This window comes from Camelus dromedarius, chromosome 8, assembly GCF_036321535.1.
Source record: "Camelus dromedarius isolate mCamDro1 chromosome 8, mCamDro1.pat, whole genome shotgun sequence".
NCBI lineage: Eukaryota > Metazoa > Chordata > Mammalia > Artiodactyla > Camelidae > Camelus > Camelus dromedarius.
The window spans coordinates 2,524,904-2,539,262 of NC_087443.1; the positions used below are offsets into that span (position 1 = coordinate 2,524,904).

Consider the following 14,359-nt stretch of genomic DNA (forward strand, 5'->3'; position numbering starts at 1 on the left):
GGTCTTCCTCTAAGGGATGCAGATGGCCAGGGGAGGCCCCCACTCACCCGGAGGCCCCAGCAGACCCAGCATCACAGGCCTGACCCTCCAAACACAAAGGAAGCGAGACTTGCCCTCGTCCATTCATCACCAAGTGCACAGGGTCCAGAAGGTGGAGTCTGAATTCCCAAGCAGGAAGTTGCAGAACAAAGAGGGAGATTGTCTCTCAGTCACAGCCTTGGGGACACGCAGCTAAGTCTGTCTCAGTTACAAGGGCAGAAAACAGTTTCACCATGATCAGGCCAAGAGGGTCACAAACTGTGAGACAACCCAACAACTGGCCTCCGCAGGGGGAAGTGGAAAAAGGAAGTGGAGCAGCCCGCGGCCGGGAGAGAGGGGGCCGCGGGCACAGAGAAGAGATGCGACCAAGGACTGAGCCCACAGCCTGAAACAAGCAGCACGCAGAGCAGAAGCTGGGCCAAAGGAGAGGAGAGCACAGGGCAGGAACGGCGGGGGTGGACAAGTGTCACAGGGAGGGGAGTCCTGGCTCAAAACGACATGAGACACGTCTCCTCACCTGAAAAGGGGAAAGAAAAGCTGCTGGATCTTAGTTATTAATAACTTATATAAAACAGCGTGTTTTCCTCTCATGCATCTCAGGGGAGGAGGAAAGGCCGGCGCTCCGGGCCGGCGTCCGCAGTGACTAGGGGAGACCCGGCCCTCTGCCGCTTTATTACATGGAAGCCCCCGTTCTCATGGTGCTAACGGCGGAGCATCAGCACACTGAAAGTGGAAGAGACCGAACAGCCACAGACGGCGAAGGCGGGACCTCCACGGAGGAGAAGCCCTGCTGCTGCTGAGGCAGGATTCCCAGGCGAGGAACCACGACCGGAGCTGACCCGCACACGTTTCACCTGGGTGACGCGCACCTTCGGGGGCTGGAACCCTCCCCTCAGCTGTGCCGGCCTCGGTCCACGTACATGCCTCGACGTGTGAAATAACTGCCTCTCCCACCTTTCGGGGGGCCGCTTCCGAGGGGTCTGTCATACAGCCGGTGACTAACAGGAAGATGGTGGCTTCTGGGCGAGTCGGAAAGGACGTGTGGGGATGCTGGCCTCCAGCAGAGGGCAGTGCCACCTCAAGGCGTCTCGTGTCTAGGACAGTCTCCTATCACTGAGTAAGTGTTTAATGGCGCCGAAGTGGAGGGCTCGTCCTTACAAGTCACCCTGAGTATCGACGGGCGGTCCTGCCAAACTAGGTGAGCCCTAGAACAGTCCCTGCCACCCTGCGCCCCGCCACGCGATCGCAATGGGACTCCAAGCCTTCATAGCCAGAAGTGGAGACTATTAGCCACCAGGACTTGGGAACTAACACTGCCACGCGGAGACACCAGCGGGTGGTGCTCTGCGGCCTCACGGTTTTCCTGAGTTTCCTGAATGTAAGGAGCATCTTCAGCTCTGCCCCCGTCTGACCCACCTGGATTCTGTGCGACTTAACACTTCCGGTCCAACTCAAAGGTAGGTTCCGCTGACCCGTGTGAGCAATAGCCATGCTCAAGGTATCTGTGATAAGTTCTGTTTAACATCAGTTTTGAGATTCAAATCTTAAGTTCGGAATTTTGAAAACATATCCCTTAGAGGCAGTGCCAAGAGGGACCGGTCTTCCCAAGTCAGCCCACTGAGAAAAAGCTGAGAATTCACGAATTTTGTAAGCACAGAACCTCATCACCACGTATAACAGTGTTTCCACGAGAAAATCTGCATCACGTTTTCCGGACGTTAACTCTGGGATGTTAGGAACTGGGTTTTATTTTTGCCCCTGCAGCTGGGGCCCCACTGGAGGGAGTCAGCAGCCCACCTCCCTCCGTGGCTCCTCCCACCACCAAGAGGGGCCCTGGGGCCCGCCGTGGCTCCCGCAGAGCAGGGCCGCCCTGCGTGGGGGACTTGGGAGGCAGGGGAGTGCCGGGGCGCAGGGGAGGGACGGCAGGGTGGTGGGGGCGGCGGTGGCTTCCACCCCCTCCTCCCAGCCTGCCCTCTGGCAGAGGCAGAAGTCTTCGGATACCGGGGACACCTTCCCGCCCTCCCTCCACGGGATGACGGTGGGGGATGGGGGTGGCGGGAAGGGGCTTTCTGGTGGCACCCGGCCGGGCAGCATTAGCAAAATATCGGTCAGGCTGGAACCTGCTCCTTCTACCCCAAGGTGGTGTCAGGATACCAGGAGCCATGAGCCTCAGACACGAGACACTGCATAACCACACCCTTTCAGTCCCACGTCCCTAAACTGTCGATAATAAACGCCAAGAGCTCACCTATACTTCCCCACAGCACTCTCTGGGCCAACGGAGAACTGGTCACGTGCAGCTTGACAAGAACACGGGGCACAGAATCAAATTCCCGCAAGATGAGGGCCCCCTTCCAAGTTCTGCAGGGCGCCCGGAACACGGCTGACAATGAACACTGAACAGCCACTTCCGCAGGCATCAAATAGAAAAAGAATCTGTTTTTAACAATCTCTACATTTTATTAGTGGCTGTTACTTTTAGCCCATCTTTTGATAAGCCTGACACTTATCTGATAACTCTGACAAGAGGGGACAAGCTTGGTGTGACTGTCGCTGACTGAACCAGAAGTGACGGGTCAGTGGTAATTCTGCGAGTTTAGAGTCCACATTCGATGGTGAGGCTGCTTCCTGGCAACCTCCTAAAACCCTCTGTAGCCATCAGTGGAAAAGGAAGTCAGTGGTTTAGAATACAACTTTCTTTGGCATTAATCCTACTCTTTCTTGTACTCTGATCGATGTTTTTCATCATTTTTGCTTATTTTCATCACAGAATCCTCCTAATTTGGACGAAGTGCCTTAATTTTCTAAAGCCCCGGCAAAACCAAATGGCACTTCCAGGAAAGTGTGGGGGAGACCACAGCTTCTCTCTTTTCTTCCCCCAAACCTAGAAAATCTGATCTGCCCAGTAACAAACTCTCCCGTCCCCCACACCTTCTACAGGAAACCCTCGGAGAAGAACACTGGAGATTCTCGGGACCCAATTTTCCATTTGGTTTAAGATCCTTTAAAATCTGGATTTTAACGCACGGTTTCCCACCAAGCATCACCGTGAAGGAGCCCTCCTCCTCGGCTAGCGTGCCGTGTGGTGTCGCTGGGCCCTGTTTTCAGCTGGGGTAAGTGGGTGCTGAGGGAATTCCGTTCCACCCACGGGCCAGGTGATTTTTATTTACTTCTTAACTGAGCTTCCTCTCAGGGGTGAAACAGCCTGATAGAAAAGATGTGAAAGTAAATATTGAACTAGTTTTTAAAAGGCCATGGGTGCCAAGAGGGCCTTCGTGGACTCTCGGTCACGCCCCTTTCCCGGGGCCCTGCTCACCCTGCCAATTCCTGACTCCGCCCTCCCAGCAACCACTGGGCTTTGTGCTTCTTTTAGAAACACTCGAGTGAAGGCCATCTTTGATCCTGCAGAGACTACACGAGTATCTGAGTAAGAAAGATGGCACGTGGGGTCTGAGGGGCATCGCCACACAATGTAACAGGCTGTCAGTTCGCCTAAGTCCTTTACAGCAAGGAAAGTGACAGGCTGTTGGGTGACCCCTCTCTGCCGCTTCCTTCTGAGCCGTGGGAGTGCCCCCCGTCACAACGGCCCTTGTGCAGGATGACTGTTGGGGGCCACCAGGAATTTTGGTTCTGATTTCAATGGTCAGCAGTATTTAAGGGAGAGGGCACCTTTATTTCCATCGCATCACACATGAGTCCACTCTGATTGCAGGCTTTGGCCCTGGTCCCTGTAGGAGCCTATGACATATTTTTCCCAGTTTTTCCAGATTCAAATGTTAAATTAAAACAGATGTGCAAAACTAAAGGAAAATCCGCCACCAGAAACATACCCCACCCCTGCACAAAACCACCAGCTTTGGGGAAAACCAGTGTCTGCTGTTCGTCCTTATCCTCAACTTAAACAAGGATGGATTCTCATCGCTCCTTTTTTCCGGCGGGGGGTGGGGCAGGTAATCAGGTTTACCTATTTACAGGAGGCCCTGGGGTTGAACCCGGGACCTAATCACGCTGAGCGTGTGCTCTGCGGCTGAGCCGTGCCCTCCCCCCACTGCTCCCTAACGCGGGCTGCCTCGGCCCTGAGGGGCTGGGGAGGAGGCGCAGGTGTCAGAGGTTCCTGCGGGGGTCCGCGCGCCCCCGCCTGGGCCACTCCTCGTCCACCCACCTGCGCAGCACCTTCTCCACGTCGGCCCTGCGGTAGAGCCTGCACAGCTCCACCAGCTGGCCCACCGTCCGCTGGCTGTTCCGCAGCAAGAACTCCAGGGTGGGGCTCTGCGGCCTCTGCTCCAGGAAGCAGAGCTCGTCGTAGGGCATGCCCCACTTGCTCGCAAAGTTCCTCCAGTTTTTGACCGTTGGGTGACATGGGTCCAGCTTTATCCTGATCACGTCCAGTAAGTCCTGGTCGTTGAGCAAGTCGCTGATGGTGGGGGCCCGGAGGGAGCAGGAGGAACAGGTGCCATTCTCCGCGCAGGACGCGGCCTGGCTTCTCTCTGCAGAACAAAGAACATGGCCCACAGGTCAGCGAGGGGCCCGAGACAGCATCCGTCTCCTCCGTCCTCTGTTCTTCCGCTGCCTGGTGGACAGCGTCAGCACGACTGTAACAGAGGAATCCTGCAGGCCACCCATTTCTAGATACGCACCAACGACCTGGTGTTCTTAACAGCTACCTGGCTGGAAGCAGTGGGAAGATTTCACAAAGCCAGTTCTCCCCTCTCCCTGAGCGCCTCTGTGGCCTGTGACGTGCGTCTGTGAGACTGCTGGCCAGAACCAGGGCTCCACGGGGCAGAGATCCCTCCACGGGCAGGGCGCCCGTCCCGCGGGGGCCAGACTCCGCCATCCCAGCCCGTCCTCGCCCGCACCTCAACCCTGGCCCCTTCTAACTTACAAGTTGGCCCTGACAGGTTTTGAATGCCAAACACAGCATGTTAGGGTGTCAAGGATTGCACGAGTCTCTCAAATGTCTTTTCAAAAAACATGGAAATTGAACTATCCACTTCCTGTGCATATTTGAAAATAAGTGATAAGGGATAATGCCAGAAAACTTACTTTTTAAATTTATGGTCACCTTATCATCCCTTTGCCTTTATCTGTGTTTTCTTCACCCATGGGGATGCCTCTGAAGTGGAGCCAGCGCCTTGAGGTGCGTGCAGGGGGCTGGGCAAGCAAGTGGCTTCGAGCTCAGCCTCCCGGGGAAAGCAGCCCCGCCAGAAGGAAGGGCCACCCTCTCCCGTCAGTCACTTCTGGCCCCGCCAGGAGGTACGCGGTAAGCAGGTTAGACGTGAGAGGCCAGGAGGTAAGAGGCAAGTCAGTTATAATAAAGTTGTAAACAGGGTCTGCGCAGCATGGCCACCCAAGTGACTTAAATTCTGCAAATTTAAGAATCTAGGCACTGTATCTCCTGACCTCTGGCGAGGGATATTAGCAGCCAAAGGCGACGCCTGGAGATCACCAGCTTGGAAAATTCTAGGAGGTTATGTGACCTTTACTACACTGAGCCACAGGCTTCCCAATTTAGGAAAGTAAAGAATTGGGGAAAAGGCAGGAGAGGGTATATAGCTCCATGGTAGAGCGCATGCTTAGCATGCATGAGGTCCTGGGTTCAATCCCCAGTCCCTCTGCTAAATAAATAAATAAATAGCACCTAGTTATCTCCCTCCCCAAGGAAAATTTTTTAAAGTCTAAAAAAAAGAAAAAAAAATCGTGTGTCTAAGAACTGGGAAAAAGGAGTCACTTTGGTGATTGTAAGGTTGAGAACCAGCAATCTGGAGGCAAGTACAAATTAAAAGATAACAAAACCCGTGAAAATTATATTTATATTCTTTGATCTATTACTGTAGCTTCTGAGCATCCAGCCTAAGAAGCTCATTTAAAATATGTATATAAACTACGCATATATGAGCATTTTAATCACAGTCTCATCCATACCCATTTTTAAAAACAACTTAAAAATCAAAGTGAGGGGAATAGGGAAATAAACTGTTGTACTACTTGACGCAATATCATTTCAGTAATTATGACGCCTCTGTAGCCACCTGGGCAACGTCTGTGCTGTCATGTTAAGTGGAAAATGCAAGATGTGAGGCATTTAGGAACTGAGTAAAACCCGGGGGAAATTCTATGCTTCTTTAGCTGTGGAGAGAGGTGTACAAGACAGCCACGGCCATGGTGCTGATGTGGTGGGGTTGCGTTTGTTTCCCCAACTTTCTCTCGCGGTGTTACATTTCTATGATAACTAATACGGAATTATATTTACAAACATACCATTTAGTACAGAGAAGACTTATCAACCGGCCTCCCTCCTCTCTGCCGGGCTTCACACACGCCTTTGAGCCGCCTCCTTCCTACCTCCTCCATGATGTGTTTCATCAAGTATCTCCTCTCTTGCCCTCACCTCCAGCCACCCGTCCCTACTGAGTCTCTTTCCTTTATCTACAAATACATACGGGGCTCCTCTGTCATAAAAAGATAAGAACTTCAAACTGCCCTCCTCTGGCTTCATAACTGGCTGAGGCCACTATCTCTTACTCTCCCTTATTCGCAGTTAGTGAGGAGGCGAACTCAAGACCTGCACCTCCGGTGCCTCCTCATGGTCTTCGTCTCCTTTGGCTTTGAGTGGCGTCTGGCCCAGCCTCATTCCCGCCAAACCTCGGCACGGCAGGACCTAGCTCCCTGCACCCCAGCTGTGGGCTAAGGTCTAGTTCTGATGGAGTGGGGAAATCCGGAGAGGCAGACCCCCTACCCGACTCTGAGGGTCACCTGGACCTCCTGCTGCTGCGAACACCCCATCACAGCAGCTCCCCTAGGACCTGGCTGCCTCTGGAACTGGGCCTGGGACTCTTGCCCCTTTGGACACGGTCTACTGCACTGCAGGCTGAGTTTTCCCTGCAGGTTCCTTCTGGCAGCCAAGCCCCACATCCCCAGGCACATCCTACCATGTCCGGCCACGTCCCTTCCCTGGTCTGCCTGACACGCTGAGATCCCCTCCTGTCTCATTGCCGAGTCCTTGGGAGGGACCAGGGGGACTCCAGTCCTGTTCTTAGTCCGAGGCTCTCCCCTTCCACATCCTGTCCGTCTGGTCATCTCCTCCACACCCAGCAACCTCCACAAAGCGCTCCCACTAGAACGGAAGACCCTTTCTTTTCACATCTGCAGGACCCAGCACAGCCCTGGGCATGCAGTGGATGCTGCCCGCTAACCTGGCTCCAGAACCGACAGCTGGACAGCTCCTCTTGCTGTCCAGAGGACACCGCCAACTCCAAGAACCCGAACCAGTACTTATGTCTCCCCCTGTGCACCCAAAGCACCTCAGTTCCCCTATTTACACTCGCAATCCCCCAGCGTCCTTACGGACTTCTATCCAAGCAGCCACCACGTCGGAGCCTCCCCTGGAGCTGGCCCTGCCACTCCTCCTGTCCGGCTGCCCATCACTTCCTTGAACGTCATCTGTGCTCCAGACAAGCTGGATGACTCAGGTCCCTAAGCAGACAACCTGCATTTCTTTTAAAGCCTAATTAAATACATTTTTTAAAATCTAATATATGCTCAGCAGAGAAAATTTAAAAATTATATATGATTATAAACTTTGTATAAACATGAACATTGAGGGTCTTCCCACCTTTCTATGACCAGGATTAACAATTCAATGCAGACCCTTACATGTACATTTTTGGCCACATCTTTAATCACTTCACCAATCATAGGATTATTAGGCCAAAAGGTATGAGCATTTTAAGGCTGTCAGTGCCCAAGCCCCAGACTGCTCCCGGGAATAAACGCTGGACCGATATACACTCCAGCTGAGCTCGTGATGGCCCTCATCAGCACCAAGTATTGGTTTCAGAAAACTTTGTCAGCTTCACAGGTGGAAATTGATGCAGATCTCGTCCATGCCTTTTCCCGTGTTTTCCCCGGTCAGTCTTCTCTCTCCCTTTCGCTGAACTTCCCTTCAGCTACTGAACTTCATCCACCCCGTAACGCCCACCTCAGAGACAACACTCCCAGCTCCTGCCTGGGACGCTGTCTCGCTCAAGTCCCACGGCTTCATTTGCCCCTCCTGACCCTGCCCTGCAGTGAGACGTCCTGTACAGTCTTCTTACAGGGGCTGTTCCTCACTACACCTTAAACACCCTGAGAACAGGCCCACAGCCTTCTGTAATGTGCTCTGTGTCTTAGAGTTTTAAAATGTCGAATTACACTCCTATGTAATACAGTGAAGGTCATCCTTCAGCTCCATTAGTAATGGTGTATAAAGAACTAAGACTTTGGCCACATGGTGGGACATTTTACTTAAAAAAAGGACTTTCTAATGGTGTAGGTAGTTTTGCAGTAAACGGGGGAATAAGGGAAAGAAACTGTGCAATTTTCTCTGCCCTTATTTATTATGAAAATAATATTCAGTCAAGTGGGGAAGAAAGTTCAGCAAAGGGTATGTATAATTCAGTTTTTGTAAAAACAAATAATACAGTCATTCACATCCATGTTATACACACACTCAGGGGAACAGGAAAAAATCTGGAAGTAGGTACAACAAAAATGTTAACAAGGGAGTATTTCCTAATTTTCTATAGTTATTGTGTTTGTTTGGATACTTTAAAAGTATTTTTTAAGTTACAGAAAAATAAAGTGGGGTCTCCACCTCCAAGTCCAGAATTAAGTGCATTGGTGTCTGAAGGTCCACCTGTAATGAACCTCTGTGAGACTCAGAGTCGGCAGTGTCTTCTCCTTCAGCACCAAGAAGAGGAATGAGCATCGGGCAGGCAGCCAAGAAGCCCCTCTGAGCCTCCCAGTGCATGAGAAGCTTGTTTCTCTGAACGACTACGGTGACCATCTATCAGCTAGTTCTAAAACACACGAGGTGCCACAAATCTATTGGTGCTTTCCTTTTGTTTTTGCCACGACACAAATGATAAGCCTCTTACCGAGCTGGAATCTATGCAAACTGCCAACAGTCGTGAGTTTAAAGCTGCCTTTTAGAATCATAAACTATAATTAGCTCTCTGAGGACTTAAGCAGAGAAACATGCTTCTTTTCCTATCAAATGCATTTTGTCCCGCCCTGCTTTAAACACCTGTCATGTAACAGTGCACATGAAAGGACAGACTGGGTGATGCCTGGGGGAAGAAACAATACTGGGGAGGGAGAGAGACTTAGGACCAGAGACGTTTTCATCAGAAATGGGGAAAAAGGGCTTATCATTTGATGCCTGTCAAGGGGCAAGCAGAGTTGCTGAACAGTAGAAACTTGAAAGCTGTCTGCTCAATGAATGAATGAATGAGAACTGCGCTTTCTCCTCAGGAGACAAGGTAGGTCTGTTATTACCATTTGATGAATTTTAGGATCTGAAGAGAATTAATAGTAAAGGACAGAGAATGATGCTGCTGTCTGCAGGCAGTTAACAGACAGTGGTGGGCAGTAGAACAGAAGTGGTCTTAAAATACAAAAAGGTGGATTCTAGATTTGGGAGAGGAAGAGAGTGTTCTTGAGAAGTTAATTATGTACAAATATTCACTGAGAGTCTTTAACAAGTAGGTCCCTTACTTGCCATGTCTGACACCTGACTTGTGTACTTTCCACTGACGTAAAGCAAGAATGGATCACACCGCTGATGTAGGATGACTGCTTATTTTGGAGGAAATCCCGGAAGGATCTGCCCTCCGTAAGTTTAGTTTGAGTGCTGGCTCAACCTGAGGAAGAACTCATCGGAGGAGAGAGGGTCTGATTTCTCAGTGGTTTTAGTCATCCCGGGGACTGTCATTTGCCAAGCACCTAATGCACAACCAGCCCTGCACTGAGTCCTTCACATGCGTCATCCTGAATCATCCCAGTTCTGGGTCTGTATCACACTGGGCTCATCAAATCCTGGGCTCCAGCTTCCCGGAGCTTGACTTCTCATGGCATCTAACATCTTTGAACTTCCCATTCCTCAGCTATAATATGAAGAAGATAATAATGCCTGTATCTCATGAATTAACTGAGACAAATGATGTGAAAGCATTTTTGTCAAGTCATGTAAGTGTTATTTAACGACGTCAGATTTCACATTTATTACTTTTTTAAGTAGACTGGGAAGAAAAGAGTCCCCGGGTCGTCTGGCCTCTGCTGACACCTCCCAACTGCTGTCTTCACTACTCCCTGCCCTTCTGCCTTCACTACCCATACTCGTCCCTAGAACACTAAGCTCAGCCCGGCCTCAGGACCTTTGCACCAGCCACTGCTTCTCCCTGGAGTCCTCCTTCCTCAGATCTCCACGTGGCTGGCTCCTTTGCATTATTTACAGCCTGGTGCACCTTCTCAGCTAAAGTAGCACCCTCTCCCTGCAGGCAAAATTCACTGTACCATTCATTTTCCTCAAGGCTCCTGCCACCATATGTAATCACTTATTTGTTTGTGTTTATTGTCTGTTGCTCCCACAAGTATGTAAGCTCCAAGAGGACAGGGACTTTGATGTCTGGGGTCACCACTGCATTCCAGGCACACAGCAGGCACTCAGTGACGTCTGCTGAGTAAATCAGAGGAACGAAGAATGAGACACAGAGAAAGAGTCAAATTAGAACCCTCTGTGGAGCCTATGAAGAGCAATCTAGAAATTTTCAGACGAACTGAAACATTTTTCAGGGCTGTGTACATACGAGGCAGAAGAAAGGTTACTGGCTGCTATGGAGAAAGAGTGCCACAGAGATTAGCCACCAGCTGCCAATCAAGCCAACACCGAGCAAGTGTGCGACCTGGACAGGTCGCCCAGCCTGCTACGGCCGCGGCCTCGCGCTCTGAACGGGGACAGTAACACCTGTCTCATGAGCTTGCTGAGAGGATTCAGTGAGACCACCCGTGAGAGCCTCCTCCTAGCACGTGGTAAGCGTGCAACAAAGAACCAGTGCTGCGGGTAAGGAAGCATGACCAGCAGCCTTTTCTTTTAAAGCAGCAGTTCTCAACCTTGGCCAAGAACTAGAACTTGCCCACTGCGCCCCCTCACCCTGCAGAGATTTACAAAATCCCGATGTCTGGTCCCAACCCCAGAGCCTCACTGAATTGGTCCGGAATGCAGGCAGGACAAGGGGATTTTAAAAAGCACCCCTGAAGATTCTAACGTGCAGCCAGGGTTGAAAACCGTTGCCTTAAAGACATCTACAGAGTAAGTTCTTAGTCAGAAGGACCTGCCAAAAATAGATTCTGGAATGACAGCCACTTCTCTTTGAAAGAACCCAAGCCTGTCTGGTGATTAAGAGCCTGTGGAGAGATACTATTTCCCCACATTCACAAGCAGCAGGATGGATTCTCCCCTGGGGCTGGCTCTGCCCCCTCCCCACCCGCTCCATCTTCTCACACACAATTAGACCTTAAAGAAGAGTTCAGAAATCTTCGACAAGGTAAGTCTATGTCATTTAAAACAATGTAATAAACAGTTCATGTCCGGCGATGCGGCGTCTAACTCTCAAGTTTGCGGCTGGCAGGTTATAAAATGCTGCTCAATTAACAGTTAATTGTGAATTGGAAGGAGATTCAGAATTCATGAAACTCATGATTGGTTGAGCCCAGAAAACGGCTGCAGTCAGGATGCTGGCAGTGGATCACACATTGACTTAATGTGTCTCCCTGCAGGGGAGGTGCCCTTTTATCTTGTACACCTCGGCTTCTCAAGAGCTATTACCGCCCGGGGGGGGGGGGGGGTCCTCCCTCCAACACAGTACCACCGCTGGCTCTCAGATGGTTTATAATAATGTTCCCCACGGTAACTCGGCCTTGAGTGAGCTCAAACAATGAAATAGGAAACATTTTATACTGGCAGCTTGGCAAACAGCAAAATATTGTGGTTCTGAAATAGAGTAACTTTCTCCCAGGTGTCCATAAATTATCAGATTTGGAGCCTGCAAAGTACCAACAAGTGTCAAAGCAGAGGCACATACTTCTGCAGTTACGTTTATTAAGGGTGCAAATTCATGCTTTTTTTCTGTGTGTGGTTTCCAATGTGGTTGGAAATAAATATACTTAAAACGCCAGTTTACGGCTTTAATAAATCACTGGGGCACACACACCACGTTACTCATTAGAGGCGGTTATTTGCTGCGAGCTGGGAAGTGATGAAGAACTATTTTTATCTAGTAAGAAACTAACCCAAGGGCTTTTGGTGGGTGTTTTGATCTCTTAACCAAAGGGAAAAACAATACGGTTTCATTTTCTCTGACACACCCTTTTAAGAAGACATCAAGTGGGCAGCACGGGGGAGTGTAACTGACAAACCGGATGGATCTCGGCTAGTAAATCATGCTGGGCCTCAATTCTGTCTTCCAATGAAACTGGAGTACAGAATGCACATTAAAAAGAAAGAAAGAAAGAAACACATGTAAGAAAGGACCCAGGTAGAGATTCAGCATATAATTTAACGTGAATTTTACTTCTGAAATTGTGACACAAACATATTTACTAAGTGTCACTTCATGGACCTAATTTGAAAAAAAAAATGAAAATCCTGTTTTACATTGACTTCTACGGGGAAATTAGTAGAACAGGCAAGAGCTGAATTATGCCATTAGAAAGTCGTTCTTGAAAAACAGGCCACAGTGGAGAACAGGTGGGGAGGTGTCATGGTCCAAGTGATAACACCGCTTGCCACCGGGAGGGAGTGCCAGAGAGGAGGGAGTGCCGGAGGGGGAGGGAGTGCCGGAGCGGAGGGAGTGCAGGAGGGGGAGGGAGTGCAGGGGGGGGAGGGGAGTGCCGGAGGGGGAGGGAGTGCAGGAGGGGGAGGGAGTGCAGGAGCGGAGGGAGTGCAGGGGGGGAGGGAGTGCCGGAGCGGAGGGAGTGCAGGGGGGGAGGGAGTGCAGGAGCGGAGGGAGTGCGGGGGGTAGGGAGTGCCGGAGGGGGAGGGAGTGCAGGGGGGGAGGGAGTGCAGGAGCGGAGGAAGTGCAGGAGCGGTAGGGAGGGCCAGAGGGGGAGGGAGTGCCGGGGAGGGAGTGCCGGAGCGGGAGGGAGTTCCAGAGGAGCTTTCTAATTTTCCAATTTGGGAGACTTTTTTCCTTTTCTTAACTGAGCCTTCCTTATTCCTTTAATGATCAAATGTTCTCATTTTGAGAAATTGCATGAAAACCTTGTAGAACGTCAATGTCCCTTTTAACCAGGAAAATCAAACAGCGTTGCTATTGTTTGCATTCGGGGCCGGGTTATGAACATCTTCTTTCTGGAGCTCCTTTCCCCGTCCCCCAGGGGGTTTGCTTCTGTGGTCAGTGGTTCCACGAAGGGGGCTTTTTTTTTTTTTAATTTGTTTTTATTGTTTGTTTTTGGGGGTGTAATTAGGTTTATTTACATATTTAATGGAGGTCCTGGGGATTGGTCGTGCATGCTGAGCACGCACCCCACCACTGAGCTGGTCCCCCCGCCCCCCCCCCCCTTTTCTAGTAGCTGATTCTGAGTTGTATCCTTACTCTGTCCTTGATTGTAGACTGTCAGCTGTCATTTCTCTCGGGTCTAATCCCTCCTTCTACCCCTGAGCCCTCCATCTTACACATATTGCTTAGTTTTTAACCAGCTATAAACTGGGTCGCAGATAACTAAGGTTTTCAAATTGCAAGAATTAAATAAAAGCCAGGCTCTGAGCTCAGGCTCACTGGGGGGCCTGATGCAGGGAAAGTAGCAAGCTTCTGGGAAAAGAGTTTCAGCAGCTCAGAGACCGACTCCGGGGGAGTGGGAGTGGGATGTGGCCTTGTTCTGGCTTAGGGCTCTGAGGGCTGGAACCCGGACCTTCACCCCCACGTAGGACACTCAAGCATTCAACGTGGGCGCTGCACAGGCGAAGTGTCTGACCCAGAGAGAGGCAGCCTGGTGAGGCAGTTGGGGTAGGGGGGCTGGGGCTTGAGTCCCACTTAGGACACCTGCATGTGATGGAGAGCCCGCCACGTGACCCAGCACTGCCCTCACTGCAGCCACCTGGTGGGGACGGTAACTGAACCTGCAGGCTTGTCATGGACACTTTTTCTCTAGGTGCGTTTGTAAAGCACTTAGAAGAGGGCCTGGTACGTGGTAAATGCTAACTTTGTGTTTATACGTAAAACAGTTAAGAGCAATCTTACTTGGGTTGCTCCTCTCATTCAAAGAGGAGATACGGGTTTCTGCTTTTGCTCGTTCTTCCAAGAGCAAAGCCATGAAGTCAACGTCTCTCATTTGCTTGTTTATGGGGAAACCACCCCCAACCCCAAACCCAACCAAACATCCCCCTGGGCAAAGCATCAGGTTGGACAGTAAAGATGTTAATTTCCACAGCACGACTTCTGCTGTCAGTAATACTACCTGCCATCACTGTGAAAAGCTGTTTCTCCTTGAAAGTCTTCCATTT

General features: G+C 50.7%; 1 protein-coding gene and 1 long non-coding RNA gene across 4 annotated transcripts in view; one reads left to right on the forward strand and one right to left on the reverse strand.

Annotated features, from left to right (window-relative positions):
* Nucleotides 1-206: 206 nt before the first annotated feature.
* Nucleotides 207-14,359, forward strand: part of LOC135321778 (uncharacterized) — a 21,601-nt gene continuing 7,448 nt past the window's right edge. Inside the window, exons 1-2 of the long non-coding RNA XR_010381802.1 lie at nt 207-1,496; nt 2,980-11,402. This is a non-coding gene — a long non-coding RNA (uncharacterized LOC135321778). The remainder of the gene's footprint in view (nt 1,497-2,979; nt 11,403-14,359) is intronic.
* EDARADD (EDAR associated via death domain) overlaps nt 3,692-14,359 on the reverse strand; it is a 66,252-nt gene continuing 55,584 nt past the window's right edge. For all 3 annotated transcript variants that reach the window (XM_064487837.1, XM_064487835.1, XM_064487836.1), the window contains exon 6: nt 3,692-4,526. In XM_064487837.1, the coding sequence (XP_064343907.1) occupies nt 4,144-4,526 (383 nt within the window). In that variant the 3' untranslated portion in view covers nt 3,692-4,143. The remainder of the gene's footprint in view (nt 4,527-14,359) is intronic.